The 22,783-nt window shown below is 62.2% G+C and overlaps 4 protein-coding genes across 10 annotated transcripts in view; 1 reads left to right on the forward strand and 3 right to left on the reverse strand.

The window, feature by feature from the left end:
• Positions 1-2,203: 2,203 nt before the first annotated feature.
• Positions 2,204-6,406, reverse strand: LOC122191683 (myosin light chain kinase, smooth muscle-like). 6 transcript variants are annotated; one of them, XM_042892045.1, is made up of 11 exons: positions 6,308-6,406; positions 5,390-5,481; positions 4,858-4,983; positions 4,603-4,693; positions 4,283-4,486; positions 3,936-4,153; positions 3,694-3,817; positions 3,465-3,617; positions 3,141-3,261; positions 2,961-3,051; positions 2,204-2,587 (listed from the first exon to the last, which is right to left on the reverse strand). In XM_042892045.1, exons 3-11 carry the CDS (start codon positions 4,871-4,873, stop codon positions 2,463-2,465), a joined length of 1,143 nt encoding a protein of 380 aa, XP_042747979.1. In that variant the 5' UTR covers positions 4,874-4,983; positions 5,390-5,481; positions 6,308-6,406; the 3' UTR covers positions 2,204-2,462. The 6 variants fall into 6 exon arrangements, with proteins under 6 accessions (XP_042747979.1, XP_042747981.1, XP_042747980.1 ...); XM_042892047.1 differs by lacking the exon at positions 6,308-6,406 and adding an exon at positions 6,214-6,272; XM_042892046.1 differs by lacking the exon at positions 6,308-6,406 and adding an exon at positions 5,816-5,850.
• Positions 6,407-12,778: 6,372 nt separating this feature from the next.
• Positions 12,779-13,831, reverse strand: HEXIM1 (HEXIM P-TEFb complex subunit 1). The gene has a single exon (XM_042892051.1). It carries the CDS (start codon positions 13,814-13,816, stop codon positions 12,971-12,973), a length of 846 nt encoding a protein of 281 aa, XP_042747985.1. The 5' UTR covers positions 13,817-13,831; the 3' UTR covers positions 12,779-12,970.
• Positions 13,832-15,119: 1,288 nt separating this feature from the next.
• ACBD4 (acyl-CoA binding domain containing 4) lies at positions 15,120-20,184 on the reverse strand. Of its 2 annotated transcripts, XM_042892041.1 has the most exons (10): positions 20,099-20,184; positions 19,912-20,032; positions 19,753-19,837; positions 19,556-19,676; positions 18,388-18,501; positions 17,222-17,328; positions 16,820-16,961; positions 15,901-16,073; positions 15,653-15,694; positions 15,120-15,325 (listed from the first exon to the last, which is right to left on the reverse strand). In XM_042892041.1, exons 1-10 carry the CDS (start codon positions 20,166-20,168, stop codon positions 15,215-15,217), a joined length of 1,086 nt encoding a protein of 361 aa, XP_042747975.1. In that variant the 5' UTR covers positions 20,169-20,184; the 3' UTR covers positions 15,120-15,214. The 2 variants fall into 2 exon arrangements, with proteins under 2 accessions (XP_042747975.1, XP_042747976.1); XM_042892042.1 differs by lacking the exons at positions 16,820-16,961; positions 17,222-17,328.
• A 1,022-nt stretch (positions 20,185-21,206) lies between these two features.
• PLCD3 (phospholipase C delta 3) overlaps positions 21,207-22,783 on the forward strand; it is a 6,738-nt gene continuing 5,161 nt past the window's right edge. Inside the window, exon 1 of the mRNA XM_042892043.1 lies at positions 21,207-21,295. Coding sequence (XP_042747977.1) covers positions 21,232-21,295 — 64 coding nt within the window. The 5' untranslated portion in view covers positions 21,207-21,231. The remainder of the gene's footprint in view (positions 21,296-22,783) is intronic.

A 22,783-nucleotide genomic window follows, 5' to 3' on the forward strand; every position in this document is an offset into this window, starting at 1 on the left:
TCATCTCACCTTCCTGAGGGCTGCTACAGCATGACAAATTCTGCTGTAGGCTCCTCCTGCCACAGTGACTGCAGGCCTTCTAAATGGAACGGTGAATGATCTGGTTCCTTGTTGCCCATTCAGCAGCAGTTCTGAGAGCTGGTTTCCCTTCCATCTGTGTCGTGTGAGCGTGCCCCGCCAGAGCCCCCAGGCGCACATCTCTGCAGTAGTTGGGAGTGAGTGGATTCGGTTCTCTTTGATAAAAGTAATGCTTGCCTCTTAATGCCTCACGGCCTCACCTCCAGCCTCAAGGAGCACACAGCAGGAAAGGCCTGAGGAGACACGGTGGGCGGAGGAAAAGAGGAAGGCATACAGGCGTGCCTCAAGCATTACTTGGCACAGCCTCACCACAGCAGCGCACACAGAGCTGCACCATTCAGACTGGGGCACCTTTGCAAGCTCTTCAGCTTCAGCATTTGCTGGGAGAGGGCATCTTCCAGTCCAGCTTGAACAGGAGGGATGGGTTCACTGGGACAGAGAAGGAGTGCAGCAAACAGCTATTCTCCAGAGCCTGCTCAGCACCACCAGGAGCAGGAAAAGACAAGGACATTTCCTGCCTGTTGCTTCCAAATCCTGATTTCCACCTAACCTGACACTTTAAGGTGAAGTTTGAGGTCACACTGCAGTTTCTGAGCCCCCTCAGTCCCTGCTGGTTACAAAGTAAGCACAAAAACTAGGAGACCAGAACCACCAGGAGTGGCTGAATGTGTAAGACAGGCTTTAAGAGAACAGGAGAAGGGGAGGAATCAGCAGCTCTAGGAGGGAACAGTGGACAAAGTTACTGAACAAAGGGCACGAGGCGTTGTGATGGGGAGTCACAAAATTAATGTGAAGCTTCATCAGGTTCACTTTTAGCACTCAGTGAGCGCAAGGAAGCACCCCAGACCTCTTACAGAAGCTGCATGCTGGGGAGCATGAGGTGCCCCCACACTACTGCACTATTGCATATAGGGAATAAACACAGCATGCTTGCAGGTGCACAGCTACAACCTTGTTGGGATCACAGAGGTGGGGAGAGATGTGGGGGGCTCCCACAGCTGGAGCATTGCAGCAGAGCGATACAGGCTCTTTAAGACTGACAAGATGGAAAGATGAGGTTGGATTGCTCCTCCTCCCTGTAAGGGAGCAGCTGAAGTGCACAAAGTGCTGTCCGGGGTTGGAGGAGGAGCAAACCAGGAGTTCACTGGTTCGGGTTAATGAAGGGCTGGATAGAGCTGCTGTTGTGATGGGCTCCTGCTCCAGGCCACCTGAGCAGCAAGGACAAGCAGACGAGGCCCTCTACAGGCAGGTGGCAGCAGGCTCACCAGGCTCAGGCCCTGGTCCTTTGTGGGACCCCATGGGGGGACAGTGCAGCAGAACCTGAACAATTCAGGAGGTTTTTGGGGTGCATTGATAAGAATTGTTGAGAGTGGATATTGCTGATCTGGTAGACTTCGAGTCAGTCCTTTGATACTGTGCCCTACAGGGCACGTAAACAAGCTGTTGTTGTGGGGCCCGGATGGGTGATAGGAGGTGGATTGAAAGCAGCCTGAATAGCAGAGCCCAGAGGCTGGCCATCAGCAGTGCCAGGTTTAGCTGGAGATTACTAACGAGCAGCACACCCCAGGAATCAGTGCTGGGTCCAGACTTGCTCAGCATCTTTGTTAGTGTTCTGGATGATGGGGCACAGAGTATCCTCAGCAAGTCTGCAGGTTGGAGTCCAGCAAGGGACTGAAAGAGTCTGAAGCAGCTCTGAGGGAAGGCTGAGAGATCTGTGGCTGTTCAGCCTGAAAAAGAGGGGGTGCAAGGGATCTTCTCAATGTGTATGCATACCTGAAAGGAGAGTGCCATGAGGGCAGAGCCAGGGCACAGTGCTGCCTACACCCTTAGAGGGAAAATGCTTCCTGAGGGTGGACTTCAAAGATGCTGCTAAAGCCATCCCCCTCAGTCCCTGCCCCAGGGCACAGAGCTAGTCTCCTTCCTGAGGCCGTGGTAGCAGCCCACAAAGGGTTCACGGGATCACAGAATTGTAGGGGTTGGAAGGGACCTCCAGAGATCATCGAGTTCAACCCCCCTGCCAAAGCAGGTTCCCTACACCAGGTCACACAGGTTGGCATGTTGGAACAGTTTTGGGCAGCTCTCCCCCCACCCCATGATCTAGGGAGAAAAGAGCAGCACAGGGAGCAAGAGATCCTCAGTGCTTTTTATTGAGCTCACAAAATACACAGCAAGAAGAGCCAGGCTGCAGCCCCAGTCCAGGCAGCCATGCAGACAGGAGCACCAGTTCCTTGTTGGGACAAAAGACACGCCTGTCCCCACACCAGCACAGGGATACCTACCACTGGCTGGCAAGATCACAGTATGAACTGCAGGCCTGGAGAAGGCTTTGTCCTGGTGACTCTTCTTCCTTTCTCTGTGGCCCGGGGCAGCACAGCAGCACTGTGCTAGGCCTTGCCTGCAGCCTCCATTTTGCCATTGTCTTCTTCACCTGTTGGTGGCTCTGAGGTGCTGGGATCTTTTTGGGGCAGAGACCCACAGCCTTGGTCCTCCGCTGCACTGCAGCATGAGTCTATGAGCAGATGGACAGAGAACAGTGAGGAGCCAGCTGCATGCAACCCTATTCTGCTGCTGGAAAAACCTGTGTGACACTTGTAGGGAGCAGGAGCTGATCCTTGAGATCAGGATCACGTACAGGTCCTAGTGCTGCAGCACAGGACATGCCTGCTCTACAGCTAGAGCTGGCCCCTCAGGTTGAAGGCATGAGGCAGCCCTAAAGGGCACTGAAGCTGGCCCAAAGCTCTGCACTGGGGACATGCCCAGCATGTTGAGCGATACAGGGCAGCCAGAGCAGAGGTGGGGGAAACTGACAGGGAGCACAAGGCGGTGGGGGTGGCAGAGCAGAGAGAACTGGGGTTTATGGGTTAACAGTTCAGCACCATCACCTTCCTCATCCTGAGTCTCTGATGCTCTCCTGTCTTGGTTCTGGGACAATAACGTGAGCCTGTTGATGGCCAACAGGGCTTTGCCTGTTTTCTGGAGAGAAGGAAAAGAGCACTGAGGCTCACTGGAAGGGAACCCTTCGTGCCCTCCACTGTCCCCGAGGCACAGCCTGCCCCACATACCTGCCACTTCCGACGGGTCAGGAACTGCTTGATCCGCTCCTTTGGCAGTGCCTTCATGCTTCGGGGCAGGGGCTGCTGGAGCCAGGGGTGCTGGAGAGCTCCTGGGCTGGACAGCCGGCAGCTAGGGATGGATACAGTTTGAGGGGCTGCCCTCTGGCCCTTGGGGCCACACCAAGGAGTGGCTCTGGGCAGTGCTCTGTTCAGCACAGAAGGGTTTGCACCTTCCTCTGCTCATCCCTGGGCTTGAGCATCTGCTCCCTTCATCTTCCTCACACCCTGAATCCAGCTCTAACCATGGGGACTCCCCCCACACCTGGATCTTACCGAGGATCCTTCTGCAGCAGCTGGCTGATGAAGTCCTTGGCCTGCTGGGAGATGTCTGAGAAGATCTCCTCCTCAAATTCCCACCGGGCAGCTGTGATATTGCTCAGTGTCTCCATGTCATTCTCTCCCTGGAAGGGGGACTCCCCACTCAGCCTGAAGAGAGAGCAGAGGACTTCAAGGACAGCTCAGCCCCTTCCTGAGCAACTGTTGTCCCCAGTAGTCCACTCACAGGATATAACAGATGACACCGACGCTCCACATGTCTGTGGCAAGCCCCACAGGCTCAAAGGAGACCACTTCTGGAGCCATGAACTCAGGAGTTCCATGCAGCACCTTCACAGGGGTGTCCGGAGCTGCAGAGGAGATGGAGCCCATGGGCAAGCAGCCCCATCACAGCCCAGCTGAACCCGACATGTGCCCCTGCACCCAGCTGGAACATCCTGTTGTCACCAAGGGTCCCCCCTCACTCACCCAACTTCCGTGCCAGGCCAAAGTCGATGATCTTGAGCCAGTGGCTGGCTGGGCTGACGCAGACAATGTTCTCGGGTTTGAGGTCGAGGTGGACGACAGCCTGGCCATGCATGTACTGCAGCCCCTCCAGGATCTGCCGCATGTATTGGGTGCTGCTGGGCTCTGTGTGCTCAAAGTCATCATCCACAATCCGCTCAAAGAGTTCCCCACCAGCCACACTGCAGGTGCAGGCAGAGTGCTGAGAACCACACAGGGGTCTGCAGGTTCCCAAACCACGCTGCACTCCATGCCACCATCACAGGGCACAGAGAGCCACCCCAGCACCATCCCCATCGCCCCACACTCACTACTCCATGACCATCACCAGCTCTGTGGGACCCTGGAAGGCAGCAAGGCACTGCACGAGGCGCGGGTGATGCAGCAGGTTCATCAGCTCAACCTCAGCCCGAGCCGCCTGCTTCTCCTTGGCTGTCCGTGTCCGGAAGAACTTCCCAGCCCGGATCTTGCCTGTGGCTTTCTCCTGCAGCCGGTACACTGTCCCAAACTTGCCCCTGGAACAGAGCAAGCAGGAGGAATGGAGGAGCTGTCCCCATCACTGCCACCTCACATCCCACCCATAACAGACCCTACAGCTCGGAGCTGTAGGGATTGTAGGACCCCCACTTACTCTCCAAGTTTCTCCAGCTGTGTGTACACATCTGAAACCTTATGCTGGCTGTTAATGACAACATCACAGCATTCAAAATCCTCCTCACCTGCTGGTAGGAATAGAGGGGGGTGATCAGGAGAGCTGTAGTGGCACAGCCAAAGCATTGAACAGAGTGGGACAAGAGGTGAGTGCTGATGGGGGGGAGGAGCCCAGTGCTGGGGACCCAGCGCTGCAGCTGTGCACCTCCCTCAGCAGACCAAGGACGGTGTGTACCTTCTGCCTGAGACATCACGGTGCCACTGGCCCCTGTCAGGGTGTTAGCACGGTCAGGACAGATGCTGGATGCAGTGTTGGTGTGGATGGTGAGGCAAGGGCACCCCTCTGCCTGCTCCTTGGGATCTGCATGGGAAAGAAGCAAGGCTGTGCACACGGGGAGAGCCCCAGGCAGCCCCCACTGATGCCGTGCAGGGTGCTGCACCTTCACCAGGGGAGACTTCAGGAAGATGCTGAGCTACTGTTTGCACAGGCAGGAAGCAATTTTAAAGCAGCACCCCTTTTTCCCCTCAAATGGGAACGATCTCTTTCTAGGACCCCCATTACCTTAGGCAAGAAGCTATAGCCTCTTACATGCTCCAGCTCGCAGCAGCCAGGAAATCCCCAGGAAAAACTGCTTCTCTAGGGCAGAGGAGCTGCTTCCTTAGGCAAGTCCCCTCCTCAAGCATACCCATAAGGAGGGGGTAGGCCAGATCACAGACACACCCAGGTGCTGTACGGTGGCACCCAAACCCAGACCCTTAGTGCTGACCTGTCACCACCTGGTCCCGTTGTGTTCCAGGCCACCCACACAGGCTCCCAGTCCTTCCAGGTCACCGCTGAGCCACCGGAGTCACGAGTGAGCTGGGAAGGAAGGGTGATGGTGGAGTTGGCATTGGGGATCACTGCAGCCACACAGCTTAAATGGGAACATCTCAGTGCAAAGCGCCAGCCAGGCTCCAGGCACAGCTGGAGCATCGCTCTCGCAGGGAACAGCCCTCCCCTTCCTTCCCAGAGCATTTCCGTACTCAGGGAGAAACAACCACAAGCATCAACACTGAGCTGCTTGGCAGCCACCCCCAAAGCAGCCCCAGCACTGCAATCCCAAATACCCCACTGGGCACCACTCAGGTTTGGACCCAGATCCCAGCTAGAGAAACCCCAGCTAAAACCACCCAGGGTTCTGCAGAGAACTCACAAGACCTCAGCTTCACACTAGCCAATATCCCATCCTAGAGCCTTAGCTGGACCTAAATCCTGCAGCAGCCCCACCTCATCCCACCCACAAGGCCCTAAGTACCCACACCTGCTCCCCCACCTCCACTTGCAGCCAATATCCCATCAGATCCATTGCTGTCCCCACACCCATCCCAGGCTGTGACCACCCTGAAGTCCCCAGGTGAGCTGGGATGAATTGGAACATAGCATTGTGAAACCACTCCTGCTTCTGAACTCTGCTGCTTTGAAGCAAAAACAGGGTTTTCCAGCCTCTCCCTCAGGACCAAGGGATTTGCAGGCTGTGCAGCTGCTCTGAAAGCACCGTGCTATGGTTTCTGCTGCTTTAAAATCAGAATGACGCAACGATTTCCCACAGACCTGGGGATGGGGCCGAGGAGCTGCAGAGGGTCCCACCCCTTGGGCAGCCCTGCATCACAGCCTCCCTGCAGCTCAGGAGATGTCACCCCATTACCTGCTGTGCCCCTACAGGGTCCTGGCACTGCTCTGGTTATCGCTGGTGCTGTTGGGACAGAAGCGACACGGGGCTCTGCCAGCCACTCCCAAAGTGCTCAAAGTCCATGGGACAACGTTCCCAGCAGGGTGGCAGGGCCACTGCGTCCAGGCTCTCACACAGCCCACGGCCTGGGGACGGTGACACGACCTCACCGCTCTCCCGCTGCAATATCGACCCTGCTGGGACACAGCACGGCGTGCCGGGGACATGGAGGACATGTAGGGGACGACAGAGGAGAGGCCAGAGCTGCTGCAGTGGGTGAGGGGCGGTGGAGACCCCCGTCTGTGTACCTCATTCGTTGCAACATCCTCAATGTGGGGTTTAATCCTGTTCAGGAGGGCTTGGGGGTTTAGACCGTGCTGTAATGCACCATCTGCATCTCAGCACAGGGCAAAAAGGAGATGAAAAGAGACAAAATTGGGCAGAGTGAGGCTGTAAGGTGCTGCACAGCACAGGGAATGGGGTCTGTGCAGCACCCGAGGGCACAATCGGAATCCACAGCTGCTGGGTGTCAGTGTTGTCCTCATGCTCATCCCAGCAAAATAGAAAAATGCTCTGGAAAAAAAAGCCAAAGCTCTTTGTTGAAACTGATCACATCCTTCATCCCCCACACCTTAATTCTCCGGGGGCTGGAGATGTCCCATACCCCCAGTTTGGAATGAACCCAAAAGAAAAAAAGCCAAAGCTTTTAAGAGCTGAGCGCAGGATGTGCCCCAAAAAGCTGCAGAAATGCCCACTGTGGGATTTGGATGTACAGCGAAGTTTGGTGGGGTGCTGGGGCTGGGTGTGCAATCCCAGCTCTTTCTCTTGGGTCTCTTGTCTCTCCACACACCCCCATGTTTCCCACCCCATTTCAGGTCCCCTCTTTGTGCTGGATGCTAGGTGGGTTTAAAGAGAAGCTGCCTGTTTGTTTGTAGGTGCTACAAAAACACCTCTGCAGCACTCAGTCTGCTCACAGAGCCCTGCTCTGGTGTCCATCACTCTAGGTCCCATAGGGGCCACCGTCTCTCATCTTGGCCCCGTAGCCACGCTGATGCACAGCAGGGCCACCCATCTTGGGCAGCACCCAGAACTGGGGGCAGAGCTACATGGAGAGGACACAGGACATTTGGGGGACACTGGGGAAAGGGAAGACATGGGGACATGTGGGAACCACAGGAATACAGGGGGCATGGATGGCATGTAGGGGGACACAGGAGGCATGAGGAGGATGTGCAGGGATGTAAGGTACATGGAAGACTCGGGGGATGAGGGGCATGTGGGGAGACACGGGGGACATAGAAGACATGGGGGACATGCGGGACGTGGGGGGACACAAGGGACATAGAGGACACAATGGACATGGGAGGCATGTGAGCAATGTGACAGTTACAGAGCACATGGGGGGACATGGGAGGCCTGAGGACACCAGGAATGGGGACACATTGAAGCCACAGGGATCTGGGAGGACCCAGGGACAGGTGGGTGACCCTGGGACATGCGGGGGGACATGGAGTGCACGTGGGACATGAGATGATGTAGGGAGATATTGGGGGAATTCAGAGGACCTGGGATGCAAAGTGGACATGAGTGGCACGGGAAGCACCCAGAGACATGGGGACACAACAAGAATACATTGTCTGGGGACATCAAGCAGGATCTGGGAACTGGAAAAAAGTCATAACTGGGAGCTAGGAACTGGGATCTGAGAAGTGAGAACTGGAGCAAAGGATTGGTTCTGGGTACTGTGGGGTGGGAACTGGAAACTGGGAGCAAGGGATTGGGAAGAATTGGTAACTGGGAAGTGGCAACTGGGATCTAGGGATTTAGAATTGGGAGCTCAGAACAGAGAACACTGAGGTGGGAAGTAGGGAATGCAATTACTGTGTTGAGAACTGGGAATGTGGTGCTGGGAGTTGTGAACTGGTGGCTGGGAAATGGGAAGTGGTGAAAGGGAACTGGGAATGGGAAGCAGAGGGCTTTGAAAGAGGAGGTAAAATGGTTGGGAAGTGGGAACTGTTAGAAGCAAGTGTGATTTGGGAGCTGGAAACTGGGAGTTCTTGGAGCAGGGAACAGGGAAATGGAAACTGAACAGGGAGCTTGGAACTGTGACCTCAGTCACAGAGCTCAGAAATGGGAGTTGCTCGATGGAACTGGAAACCAGAGATGGAAATTGGGAACTTAAAATTAGCAACGGGGATCTAGGAACCACAACGGTGAGGGAAGAAGATACGGCGATGGGAGCCCATGGGGTTTAATGTGCACTGAGAGGAGCTGTGGCCGCCATGAGGCCTTCCCTCAGCCTCCTCTTCTCTGGGCCCAACACAGCACAGAGTCTCAGTGCTCCTCACAGCCGTGCGCTCAGTCCCTGCCCCGTCTGTAACCCTATTTTTTGTCTGTGTTTCGGTACGTGGGTGGATCTCCCGAACGGAGCTGAAGACAGGCACAGCGCGGGGCTCCCACCGGGCGGTAGGCCGGAGCAGGCCGCAGGCCCAGCGCCCGTCGCCATGGCAACGCGAAGCGCGCAGGCGCAGAGTCCCATGAGTGGGCCTCACGGCATCATGGGACAACAAGTCCGCAGCGCTACACCCCCCTCACCCCGCCCGCCCGCGGCGTAGGACTACAACTCCCATAAACCCTCACGGCGGAAGCGCACCTCTCCCCTTCCTCTACATCTCTCCCTCCCATTGGCTCCGCCGCGATGCCCGGCAGCAGTACGGCAGCGTCTGATTGGTTGGAAGGCGAGCGGGACGAGGCGGTGGCTATGGCGGACGAGCGGGCGGTGTGGGGGCTCGGCCGCCATTTTGTGTGTGTGGGGGCTTACGCCAGGCCTCGCTGCCCGCCGCCGCGGGGCCGGTGAGCGGCCGGGGACTTCGAGGGGACTCTGGGCCGAGCCGGGAGCACGGGGGAGCGGCTCCCTCCGGTGTTGAGTCCTGAGGAGAGCGGCGGAGGCCCGCGCGGTGCGGCCGTTCCCCTCAGGAGTGCGGGGCTGTGGGGCGGGGAGGGCCCCGGGAAGGCCGCAGCTCCGGGGGGGGGCCGTCGCTGAGGGAAACGGGGCCGAGGGGGCCGGACCTGGGCCTCACTTGGGGGATGAGAGGGGTAGCAGACATTGTGGTAGGAAAGCTGTGAGCTCGGGCTGTGCTGGGGATCAGCGGTGTCTGAGTGACCCCGGTGGGCGCAGCGTAGGGGGAAACGGCGCATTTTTGTAGTGAAAGAGACGCTTTGGTTTAGAAACATGGAAAAGCCACATGGTGACACAATGCGCCTTTAATGCATGGCAGCTGAAAAATGGCCCCCCGAGAACATTACCCTCGGTATCACTCGGGCTCACGGGACCCTGAAGTGCTGCAGGGCTCCCCACAGCCAATGTGGACCCACACGTCACCCCCAGAGCCCCACACAGCAGCCCTGGGGTCCATCGTGCACCACAGAGCCCCAGCCTGGGGCTGCAGGCGTCACTCAGTGCAGTGGAAATGAAGGCTGGGGAAATAACAGCGCTTGGACTTGGTTCAGGTGTAAAACGGCACCATTTGGGGTTTCTGAGTGTAGGTCCTGCTGTCAAACATGGGACCTGCCAGTCACAAGCCGAATTCTTTTCCATTTATACAACTGGAGGGTTGGTTTTGTTCTCTTTTTTAAGAAAATGCTCTGTTGAAACAGGTTTGCCGACAAATGTCCACGTTGCTCTGTTAGTTCCTGCGTGCTGGAGCCTTGCACTTCATACACTGCTGCATGGCCGGGCTGGGAGCTTTATTTCCATGTACCTCAGTGCTGTGTTTAGCCCTCACAACAAGGAAGACGCTGAGGCCCTGGAGTGAGTGCAGAGAAGGGCATGGAGCTGTGAGGGCTGTGAGCACAGAGGGGAGCAGCTGAGGGAGCAGGGATGGATCAGTGCGGAGGAGAGGAGCTCAGGGAGACCTCATTGCTCTCTACAGCACCCTGGAAGGAGGTGGGGGGGGGGGGGGGGGGGGTCGGCCTCTGCTCCAGGTAGCAGCAATAGGATGAGAGGGATGGGCTTATGTTGCACCAGGGGAGGAGCAGGTTGGATATTAGGAAATATTTCTTCGCAGAATGGGTGGTGGGGCAGTGGCACAGCTGCCCGGGGGGTGTTTGGAACCGTGGGGATGTGGCCTCATAGCAGGCAGGGTGGGATGGGGGTGGAGGTCCCCAAGGACCTTAATGGCCTTCCATGCCTAAAGACGGCGTGGTGCTCTGCGTGTCTTAGAGCTGAACGGGTCGTGTTGTTGAACCTGTGTGCCCTGCGCCTGTCTGGTTGTTAGAGCTGGGGGCTTTTGGTGCTTTTTTTTCACAAGGGTGTGAAGGGGGATGGAAAGAAGCCACAGAGGGGCAGATCCCGATGCCGTGGTGCAGCCGGATGGGAACGCGGTGCGGGGTTAGCAGCGCCAGAGAGCCTGCTTTAAAAAGGAGTCCTGCTTACATTGCAGTGTCGTTGGGATGGCCAGAGCAGCGTGTGAGTGCTGTGTCTTAAAGGTAGTGAATAGGCGGCACTGGAGCGAGTTGAGCCTTAGGGCTGGCGCTGTACACAGCGAGCAGCAGCGATGCCAAAGCCGGGCCCTTGCGAGGAGCCACGGAGCGGCCGCGAAGCCGTCCCAAAGCTGCCGGCCTGCGGGAGCCGCGCCGTGCCGTGCCGTCCCCTCGGCGGCGCTGCGGGGGGAGCCGGGTTTCGCTTAGCGCGGCCGTTGGCTGTTGCGGTGTTGGCGTGCTGTTACAATGGACGGCTTCCCTTTTTGCGGCAGCGTTTTCGGGGAGCCGGGCTGCCGCTGCAACGCTTCCTGCCTGGAAAGCGGCTGGAAGCAGAGCGGGGTGTCCCGGCTCCCCCGGGGGACGAGGCGCTTCAGCGGGCGCTGAAAGGCTGCGCTGCCGCTAAGTGTGAGCGCAGGAGGTGGGGTCTGACCCTGCGGGGCGACGCACCGCTCCGGAACACCTGCGGTGGGGATTAGGAGCAATTAGTGTGTATTAAGACTCCTTCATTAAGCAGAATGTGGCATAAAGTTGGTAGAATCAAAGCAGGGTCGGGGAGTCGATGGTTATGGAGGGAGCAGCGGCGCTCTGAGCAGGGGGGAGAGGTTCCTGCGTTCCTGTGTCTGTAAGAGCCGTCGTTGAAGTGTTTGCAGGTAACTCCGAACAAAGGGCCGCTCTTATGAATTCAATGTAACCGGTTTGGGGTCAGGGGGTGCAGGATGGCCTGCACGAACCGGTCACGGCTTCACTTAGTAGCACCCGCGCTGCTACATTTCGCTGACGATGCCCTCGTGTGGGTTTGTCCCCCTCCAGGTGCCAAAGGCTGCCCGTGCTGCCCGGCTCACCGGGGCTCCCTGCTGCCAGAGTCGGACACGCAGCTGTCCGGGAGGAGCCGAGGCCCCGTGCAGCGCTGCGGGGCTCCAGGTGGAACAGGAGGCCTCAGCGGGCTGCTGCTTCTCTCCCTGAGCAATGGCTCCTAACGAGTGAGATCCCAATTAACCCAGCCCGCTCCTAACGAGTGAGAGCCCAATTAACCCAGCCTGCTCCAACACACGGAGCGGCGGCAGAGCCCCTGCAGCCACCCCAGCGCTGCCGCTGCCCGGCGCTGTCATGGCAGAGGGAAGGGGAAAGGAGACTGCGAGGCTCCCGGGCAGCACCTCGGCACCCCGCTGTCCTTCCCACAGCTGGTGGCGGCGTTTGCCCTGAGCGGATTTTTTGGCCAAGCTTGTGCTAAAACCTTCCTGGAGCCCCACGGCAGCCCCACGCCATCTTCCCCTTCCCCGGAGCTGACGTTCGTTATGAAATAAACCTGCCCCCGTAGGTACCGAGCGGGCTGCCTCCTCTGCGAGATGCGTTCCATAGCGCCCATCCTGCCCTCGGTTACGCAACAGCCGCTCAGCCCCAGCGCTGCTTCACCCTTCGCCCTCCCCCTCAGCTCCCCGTTCTTCCCCCCCCACCCCCCCAGGTACAGCGCTGGGGACCGCCCCCCTCGGCCCCCCGCCCCCCTCGGCCGCTGCCCAGCACTGCTGACACCACAACTTCTCTCTTTGCTGGAAGAGAACTTTCAAAGCCCCACTTATGGCACTGAGAGCGTTTCTGGGGGGCTCTGCTGCGACCTCACCCCCGAGGAGGAGGAGACAGGAGAACGAACCGAGCCTTTAGGTGAGCGAAGAAGCGTTAGAAAGGTGTCAGCTGTGCCCGTCGTACACAGCGCGGCGCGGTGCCCCCCTCTGTCGGCCCGGAGCCCACCGAGCACAGCAGCGCCAGAGGAGCCTCAGTGCGCGCGGAGCGGTGCTGAGCTCCGTGAGGAGCTCCGTTTCTCCGTGTCCGAAATGCGCCGAAAACAACTCAAACTGCATTCCCTCGTGAGAGAACACTTTGAATATTCCCCAGAAATCACACCGAAACTGTTACAGTTACAAGTAATTAAATTTATTAGACCTCTATAATTTTTTTATAGTCAGTTTTGGCCAATTTACACTTTTTTTTCTTTTTTCTTTTTTTTTTTTTCCTTTTTGGTTTAAACACACACACACACGAGGAGGAGGAGGGAAAAAAAAGAGCATCATCATGAGTTCACTTTGACAGCGACCCCTCCCCACCCGCCCCCAAAGGGGGAGGGCTGAGCGCCGCGTCCCGCAGCTCCGCTCCGAGGGTCGCTCACTCCGGAGCCGCCTCCGCCGCTCTCACGTCCCTCTCCCGCAGCAGCTGCAGGTTCTCCGCCCGCAGTCGGTCCACCTCCAGCTCCAGCAGCCGTGCCGCCTCCACCGCCTCGCCGTGCTTCTTGCTCTCCATCCTCAGGCGGTTGTTCTCGTCCTCCATGCGGGAGAGGCACTTCTCCAGCTCCAGGTACTCCTTCACCAGCTCCTGCTTGCTCATGTTCTGCAGGCTCTCCACGTGGTACCGCTCGTACGTCTCCGAGAAGTCCCTCTGCAGGAACTCGCTGCCGTCCCCCCCCATCCCATCGCTGCCGCCGTCCTCCTCGGCCGCCTCCTCCAGGAAGTCCTCCTCGCTCGTATCGTCCGATTTGGCGGCGGAGCGCCGCGGGTACAGCCCGGTTTTCAGGTCGGGCTCCTCCTGGTCGTGGTCCTCCATCAGGAACTGCGTGGTGTTGTAGGGGGCCACGGGCTGCCCCTTGGCGAACATCTCCGCGCGGAGCCGCGAGGCGCGCAGACTCTGCCGCTCGTCGAACTGCTGCTTCTCCTCCCAGCTCAGCTTCGAGTAGGGCTTCCAGCGCCGTTTGTTCTTCGACGGCCGACGACGGTGCTTCTTCTTCGCGGGCCACTCCTGGGCGCGCCCCACGGCCGCGCGGTACCGCGGCCTCAGCCCGGGCTGCGCCGCGCCGCCCTCCGACGGCCGCGCCTCGTGGTCCCCCGCGCCCTCCGCCGCCGCCGCCGCTGCCGCCTCCTCGGGGGGCGGCAGCCGCCCACTCTCCCCGTCCGTCTGCGCTTCGCCCCGTTCGGGGTCCGCGGGCGCCGCCTCCGGGGCGCGCTCGGCGTCGGCCATGGCTGCGCGCTCCGCTCCCTCGCGGACGGCCGCTACATCGGTCCCGTCCCCCCGGGCCGCGGGGTCACGGCCGCACAGGGGTTAACGCCGCCGGGCCCGCCCCCCCGCGCGCATGGCACGCGCCGCCGCCTCCTTCTTCTCCTCCTCCTCCCTCCGCGCCGCACCCGCCCCGCCCCCCCGCGCCGCCACCGCCACCACCCGCCGCCGCCTCCCGACTGCCGCTCCCCACCCGCTCCGCCGCCTTATATAGCTGCGCGCATCCCGCGCAGGCGCGCTGCGTGCCCCGCCCCGCAACCAATCAGTGTGCGCGAGGGGAGGAGCGTATCGCTTAGACACGCCCCCTCACCGTTCGGTCGGCCGAGTGCCGATTGGCGAAGCGGAACGTCGATCGCGCACTTGGGCCAATAGCAGAGAGGGGGCGGGTCAGGACCGTACCGCTCGCGGAGGGGGGGCTCCAGGCGCGCGGCTCTGCGACCTTCAGCGCCGCTATGAGGGCAGCGCTCCGCCCCCCCCGCCCCTCCCTGGTACGACCCAAAAGAGTCCGCGCCGCGCGGAGGGGCACCGAGCGGTGCTTCAGTCTCGCCCCCCCGGGACCGTTCCATGGAGCTCGCAGCGAGAGCGGGGGGGAGTGAAGGAACAGAGCCGGGGGGCAAAGGGAGACAGAAGGGGGGTTCGGGCGGAGGAATCACGGGACCGCCGCGCTGTGAAGAGGTTGAGGCCGCGCGGAGGGAGATGTAAACAAACCTGAGCGGAACGAGTCCCATCTTAAAGGCGCCGCGTCCCTTTTTTCGTGGGTAGTGCTGGGGGGTGGGAGCAGGAGCTCCTGGAGTGCGAGGGGCGGGCAGTAGGCGCCCCGGGGCGGAGAGCCGCCGGTGGTGCGCGGGCTGCTGCCTCGCGCCCCTCAAGAGGTGGCGCCGGATGCGGTGGGATCTCGCTGCAACCGATGGCATCGCGCTACGACGGTGTCACGTGCGGGGGAACCGAACCGAACCGGGGGGGCCGGCCGGCACCGGGCCCGGCCCCGTACGGGTTGTGCGGCCCGCAGCGCCCCGGTGTCGTTCGGCGCCCGCAGGGACGGCATCGCCGGGTGGCAAAGGGACGGCGCGGTGGGGTATCCCGGTATCCCCACGGTGTCTCCCCCCCACACACAGCAGGGCAGCGCACACAGCCAGAACCGCACTGAAAAGGCAACTTTAATCGGGGGGGGGGGAGCCGGGCTGAGTCCCGCCTGGCAGCGCCCTGACCCCGCTGCCGTCTGTGCCCCCGCGGGTCTCCCCGCCCCGAGCGGCACCCGGGACCCCGCGGCTGCTCCGCCCCGAGCTGGCGGCGGAGCGGGAGAAGCAGAACCGGGAACGGTGGCTGCTGCGCGGGGCGCCGGGAGGCCGCGACGTGGACGCGTCACCTCTTCCTGCCCCGCCAGCGCCGCAGCAGCCACTGGGTGACGAAGGGCCAGGCCACGAGGAACAGCAGGGTGTGCGGGGACGCGGGTAGCGGCCACGGGGACTCCACCTGGAGAGGGACAGAGAGGTGTGGGAGAGCGGGGCGGCACCCAACGCCCCGAGCGCTGCCGTCCCTTTTGCGCCCATCGTCCTGCTGGGGTCTCACCGCATCGCTCCGCCGCTGTCAGGGACGGGGCACGGGGACAGAATTGCAGGGGGACGCGTTCCTCACACCTGTCCCTGCTGCCTGCCCCACGGCCACCTCCTGCTCTCCTGCTGAAGGACCCCTCCCCAGCCCGGTCACCGCCCCCAGCAGCACAGCCGAGGTCACAGAGCCGCCCGGACGTCGAGCACAGGCCGGCAGGGACTGCGCAGCGCTGCCTCCCACCCCACTCACCTGCACAGCGAGCAGCTCTCCGGGATCGGCCCCAGGTGCGTCCTGCAACACAGGAGGGGTTTTGGCCACCGCTTCCCCGTCATCGGGACCCGGGGCAATGGGAATCACGGGGGCAGCCCCCCCCGCTCGGCCCTGGGGCGGATTCGAGGGCGGCCCCACCTTGCCACGATTCGGCACCACCGCGGTCTGTCCCCACTCCGCCCCCGGCCCACCCCGAGCCGCCCGCCCGTGGGAGCGGTGCCACGTACCTTCGCGGAGGTGAGCAGCTCCAGCTCGTTCAGCCGCTCCAGCACGCGCTGCATGTCGTCCTGCAGGGCCCGCACGGTGCCGGCCACGTGGGCGTCCAGCTCCGGCTGCAGCTCCACGGCAGTGGGCTCGGCGGGGCTCCCCGCGTCCTCCTCTGCCCCGGTGAGCTGCGGATCTGCGGGAGCAAAGGGAGGTGACGCTCAGACACGAGGCAGAGCGGGCTGCGCGGCACACAGACGGCACGCCGCTGGCAGCAGAGGGGCTCTCTGTCCCAGCGCTGCTGGACGAAGGATCTCCGCTCCTCAGCCCTAAACCTGCCTTGCCGCCTCCCGATAAGCCCGGCGGCCAGCAGACCGGCAGGTGCTGCAACAGCACGGCCGCTCCTCGGCCCCCCGCGCCCGCCTTGATCGGCCTCGTTACAAGTTAACTCCCAAGGTCAAGCAGCCCCGGAGGTTTGCAAACATCAGTGGGGAGCTGAGCGCGTCGCGGGCTGGGGAGGGTGGCAGAACCCCAATGTCTGGCAGGATGGTTGCAGCTACCGGAGCCGTTCCTCACCGCATCCCTGCTGGGGACCGCCAGGATGGCTGCGGCGGTTCTGTCCCCTGTGTCAGCACCTCCAGGGTGCCCCCGAGGCCGGCCCCGCGGAGAGCTCCCGGCTGCCCTGTATCCAAGGGCACCGAGCAGGCGCTGCCGGCAGGGCCGCACCGCGCTGCAGCTGAAGGATGCACAGCATTCAGCACAGCCCTGACACCGCGGGACAATAAAGGGGATCCGACCCGGAGGGGAAGCACCGAGCCGTTCGGGAACCAAGGCGTGAAGAGGGCGGATGCGGGGATTCGCGGCTGCCGACCATCGGTGCTCACAGCCTCACCCCAAGCATCCCAGGCGGGCGGGGAGCAGCGGGAGCCGGGCTGCACCCACCTCTGTCAGAGCCCCGGGCCGCGAGGTCGGCACCGCCGCTCCCCTCCCGTCTTCTGCCTTCACCCCGCTCTGCCCGCCCAGCCACGCGCCCGGCCGGGGCACTCTTTGGGACCAGCCCCCGCTCAGCCAGCAGCTGCCCAGCCTGCGTGAGGGCGAAGAACGACCCTGAGACCCCCGGGCCCCACCGCCAGCCCGCAAGGCCAGGGCTGAGCCGCAGCAGCTCCTGCCGTGCGCCCTCCTCCCCCCCAGCCCTGCTGCAGCCCCGCAGCGCGGGAGCTCGGGGGTCTCGCAGCGCTCCCAGGAAAGCGGTGAGGAGCTGACGGCGGTGCAGCAGCGCCTGTAAGCAGGGGGGCTGCCGGGACCCAGCACGCCTCCGGGCCGTCCTGCCCCGGGGGCCATTACCTGCTCAGGCTCCATCTGCTCCATGGTATCGCAGAACACTTCCCCCTCAGAGTCGCTGGTGCCCTGGCTGCCCTGGTGCGTGTCGGCAGCAGGAGCCGGCCTTGCTCCTGCAAGGAAGCACAGGCAGCCCGGCGTGATGGGAGGCGGCTGCGGAGCCGCTGTGCGCGTGGGGTGAAAGCTCGGCACGGCCAGCAGGGCTGCGGGCAGCAAGAAGCAGAGGTGTGTGCAAAGCAAGGCCTGAATTCCTCAGTGGGAGGAGAAGCACTCATTCCTGCCACTCAGGGCCACAAAGCGTCGCTCGCACCACGGGAAGGATGCTGCGGCACAGGGGGCAGATTCATCGTGGCTATAAATGCAGGGACCGCGTCCCGATGCACCAGGGCCCGGCTCACGAGCCGGCACAGAGCTCTGCGGGAACAGGGCTGCATCCCGCAGGGACCACAGCACGGCCCGCAGGGACCACAGCACGGCCCGCAGGGACCACAGCACGGCCCGCAGGGACCACAGCACGGCCCGCAGGGACCACAGCACGGCCCGCAGGGACCACAGCACGGCCCGCAGGGACCGGCAGCTCCCGCCCCACGCGTCCCACTGGACAGAGCCCTCACTGCGCACCCCGCTCGGCTCCCTCAGGCACAGGCCGGGCGCAGACCGGCGCTGCTCCGTGACCACACGTGCTGCTGGTGGGCGGGCAGCCCGGCTGCCCCGCAGCACACAGCTGACAGCAGGGGCCGCTCCGTGCCGGCACACCCAAGTCTGCTCCCCCAGCACTGCGTGTGCCAGGGGCCGCGCGACCCAGGGCCGGGGCTCAGCACGGCGGCTCCTGCCCCGTGGGCTGGGCACGCCCGACTGGAGCCGAGGGTACTTCCACTATGGAACACACACCTCCCAGGGCGCTCTGCCCATCTGTGCCTTGCTCTGTCCTCACAATTAGGCCTCCGCACACAGCCACGAGCAACACAGTTGCCCAACACGCTCAGGGTTATGCCAGGGGTCAGCAGCTGCCCCACAAGAAGCCCCGGCCCTGCATGACACGCAGTCGGGGTTGGACCAGACGTGCCTGAAGCCAACAGCTCTGCGTTGGGACGGAGGCCCGGCCCGGCCCCATCGCCACTGCCTCCTCCATGGGGTCTCTGCCGGCTGTTGGCCACTCCGGGGAGACCAACCTGGCGTCCGCTGCCCGTCCTGCTGCTCCCTGGGCAGTGCATCCTCCAGCCGCTCCGGGGCTGGGCCGTTCACTCGCTCCTCCTGGCCGTGCTCGGCTGGCTGCTCCTGCTCATCTGCAGGGAGAGAAAGGGAGCAGAGTTAAAGTGCTGCGGATCTCTTTGCGGGGCTGCCCGCCCTCTGTGTGGATGTGGGGCACCCCACGCCCCCACGGGGTGAAGCGCAGCCATGCAGCATTTCTAACAGGCAGGACTTTGCTCCCCGCTCCTGGGCAGGCAGCAATGTGGCAATGCTGCCCTGCACCTTGACATGGCACCACCAGCACCAACCCACCCACCCAGCACAGCCTCCAAAATCGCCTCACCTGGATTATCATTAACAACAGCTGCAACAACAACAACAAGAAAAAGGCTCATGGTGAGCCTAAGAACCTTTAGCACAAATAACTCAACAGCTTAAGAAGTTGGTTTTAAACCACATTTCAGGCACCCGGTGTTTATCGGCCTCGCAGGCAGTGTGAGGTTTGGATTTCAATGAGACTGTCTGAGTGACAGCAGTGCAGGAGGACACCCACAAGTGGGTAAGGATGGGGAGTTTAGAGCCGGCTTCCACGTCACAGAGAAAAACAGAGAATATTTATGTGCTATTCAGTAAAAAGAACAAAAGCACCTGCCGGGAAGCAGCCATTGTGAGGCCAAGCCATGCAGGAACACACCCTACCAACAAGTTTTGGGTGTCTTTGTGGATGCGGGGGGACAGAGGGGGCAGCGAGTCTGTCTGTCAGAGCTCTTCTAACATCAGCGTTACGCTGCCAGTTTACACCTGCTGCCAACACAGCCCAAAGCTCACCTGCTGCAGAGCGAATGGAGACAGCACCCAGCAGCCTCACGCACGGCTTTTTTTCCCGCACAAGGCCGCCCCAGCACCTCCCCACCCCCACAGCCCCTTCCCAGCCCCGTGTTTACATCAGGTGAGCGCAGCCTGGCGCCGTGCCTTGCGGGAGGGGCAGAGCCCGACTGCCACGGCCATGTAGGGCTGCGCGCGGGGCGCTCGGAAGCCAAGCTCAGCTCTTCTCCTTCGAGCCGAGAGGAGGCTGGAGGGCAGCGCCAGGCGGGCGGGACGCGGCGGCAGGGAGGCGAGGCTCGGAGCCGGCAGCGCAGCCGCACTCACCGCCCGGCCGTCGGAAGAAGCCCTCCGGGGGCCGCGGCATGTCGCGGATCACCTCGTAGAGCGGCTCGAAGTAGCGGAACATCTCCTGCGTCGTTTCGTCCGGGCGCAGCGTGGCGATGATCTGCGGCGGCGGGCAGAGCCGTGCTGAGGGCCGGCCCGGCGGGCGGCGCCGCCCGGAGCCCCGCGGCCGCCGTTACCTTCTGGGCCACCTTCTTCATCTCGGCCACGTACGCAGCCATGGCCTCCTCCCTGCTCATCCGGCCCAGGCTGTGCCACGCGTCCCTGCGGGGCGGACGGCGCTGAGCCGGGGCCGAGCCGACCCCGCGGCGCCCGATGCGGGGCTCGGCGCTCCGTACCACTTGTAGCGGCCGATGGGGTCCCAGAAGCCGGGCCGGGGCTCCTGGCAGCGGCCCGCCGTCGCCTGCTTGTAGTAGCTGTAGAAGCGCAGCATCTCCTCGTAGGAAGGCCGGTACGAACCTGGAGCACCGCAACGTCGTCAGCGCGGCCCGCAGCGGCCCCTGCCCCGCTCCCGCCCGCACTCACCGCTCCGGGGCAGCCCCTGGATGACGCGCACGGCCGCCTGGAACTGAGCCCCGCAGCCCGGCTCCGCCATGGCCCCGCTCCGCCGGCCCCGCCGCTCGGCTCTCCGTGAGGGGAAAGCGCGCGGCCAATCAGCGCGAGGCTTCCGTCTGCGCCGCCGTGCCGCGCCCAATCGGCGCGCCGCTTGCGAAACGGGCCGCGCTGTCCCGCCTCCTCCGAGCCAATAGCGGCGTAGCGCGGGAGCCCCCTGCTGGAGGCGGAGCGCGCTGCAGCCAATGGGAGAGCGGAGAACGCGCGCTGTGGCGCCCCCTGCCGGCCGCGTGGGGCGGGGCGGGAGGGGACCGAGTGCAGGGACAGAAAGTGGGGACACGGATTTGGGGACAGGGAATAGGGACGGTATTGGGGACAGGGAGTGGGAATAGGACGTGGGGACAGTGTATAGGGACGGAATGGGGACAGTGTGATGGGATAGGGCATGGGGACAGAGTATTGGGACACGGTATGGGGACAGGGAGTGCAGGCAGGGATTTGGGGACAGGGAGTGGGGATAGGACGTGGGGACAGAGTATAGGGACGATATGGGGACAGGGAGTGGGACGGTGTGATGGGGTAGGATATGGGGACAGAATAAAGGGACGGAGCATGGGGATGGGGACAGGGAGTGGGGACGGTGTAAAGGGACAGGGCGCGGGGACAGAGCAGAATAACAGGACGGGGCACGGGATGGGGACATTACAGGGACATTATAGGGACATTATAGGGACAAGGCGCTGTGGCATCGCCCCCCGCCTCGCGCCGCCCCTACATTCCTTCCCCGTGCGTCATCTGGCGGGGGGGGGGGAATCTGTGCTCACGCAGCGCTGTTTGTTCACCCCGAGACGGTGCGGGATGGGGGGGGTGCGGCTGCACGGCCGTGCATGCAAACACACGTACACGCATGTATGTGCACGCACACACGTGCATATGGCCGCACACGCACATGTATGTGCATGCAACCCACCTTCCCCCCCCCCCTCCCGCCCCCCCGATCCAAAATCTCCGCTGCAAACCCAGCCCCCGGGCTCCATGCCGGCTCCTCCCGGTCCCGCCCCGCTCCTCCCCCGCACGGCCCCGCACGGCCCCGGGAGCTCCGTACGATGATCTGCGGGCGGAGGGCGCGGCCCCGCCCCGAGCAGAGCGGGGGGGTCTTGAAGAAGTTGGGTGAGTGCCGGGACAACGTGGTCGGGGGTCTCAAAGATGGGGGAGTCTCCTTGACTGGGGGTCTTCGTGGTCAGCAGTGTCCCCCATGGTCGGCATCCGCGTAGCTGGGGGTCCGTGTGGTTGGGGGGTCCAAAGGTTGGAGGGGTTCCGTGTGATCGGGGGTCCCCATGGTCAGGGGTCTCCTTGGTTGGAGTTCCCCATGGTTGGGGGTCCCCACGGTTGGGGGTCATCGTGGTCAGGGGAGTCTCTATGGTTGGGCATCCATCGGTTGGAGGTCTCCGTTCATGGAGTTCCTCACAGTTGGGGGTCCCCATGGTAAGGAGTGTCCCCCATGGTCAGGGTCCCCACAGTCAGGAGTCTGTGTGGTTGGGGGGTCCAACGGTTGGAGGGGTTCCCCATGGTCAGGGGTCCCCATGGTTGGAGTTCCCCACGGTTGGGGGTCATTGAGGTCAGGGGTGTTACTATGGTTTGGAGTGCAGTGATTGGTGGTCTCTGTGGTTGGAGTCCCCTGTGGTTTGGGGGTCTCCATGGTCAGGGGTGTTGCCCATTGTCGGGGTCCTCATAGTTGGGAGTCCACCTGGTCAGGGGTCTCCATGGTTGGGACCCAGTAATTGGGAGTCATCATCGTAAGGGTCCTCATGGTTGGGAGTCCCCATAGTCATGGGGATGAGGGTCCATCATGGTCAGCGATCCCCATGGTTGGGGGTCCAATGGTCAGGGATTCCCATGGATGGAGTTTCCCCATGGTCGGGGGGATCCCTATGATTTTGGGCCTAACAGTTGGAGGTCTCCATGGCTGGAGTTCCCCATGGTTGGACATCCCCATGGTCAGGGGTCCCAATGGTCAGAAGCCCCCATAGTTGGAGTTTCTTTGTGGTTGGAGTTCCCTCTAGTCAAGGGGGTCCCCATGGTCAGGGGTCTCCACAGTCATGGGTTCCTATAGTTGGGGGTCTCCATGGTCAGAGATCCCCATGGTTGGAATTCCCCATGATTGAGGGTACCCATGGTTAGGGGTGTCCCTATGGCCAGGGGTACCCATGGTCCATGGTTGCGGATCCAGTGTTTGGGTCCCCATGGTTGGGAACAGCCATTTCCCACCGCGAGAGCAGCGCATGGCTGCTGGGGCTGTTCTCAAGGGGTGCTTCCAAAAAACAAATAAAAAGGAGGAAATGATTTCATGGAGAATGGACGGAAATGTCCCGTCAGAGCGGGTGTGTGGCCAGCCTGGGGACAGGGTTGGGGCTGTGCAGGGCGGGTGGCAGCCCCGCTCCTGGTGCTCCCACACTGGATTGCAGCAGCTTTGCTGGCATTGCACAGCTCTGGCCAAGAGTTCTGCAGTGTGAGCACAGCTCTGTGTCCACTGCTTGGCTGTGTCCCATCCCTTCCGGCTGCACAGTGTGAGAGGAGCTGACTGCAGTGGCCATCCCATCCCCATCCCCATCCCCATCCCATCCCATCCCATCCCATCCCATCCCATCCCATCCCATC

The sequence above is a fragment of the Lagopus leucura genome, unplaced genomic scaffold (genome assembly GCF_019238085.1).
Source record: "Lagopus leucura isolate 7727_CA_CO unplaced genomic scaffold, USGS_WTPT01 35276-1_obj-0_obj, whole genome shotgun sequence".
NCBI lineage: Eukaryota > Metazoa > Chordata > Aves > Galliformes > Phasianidae > Lagopus > Lagopus leucura.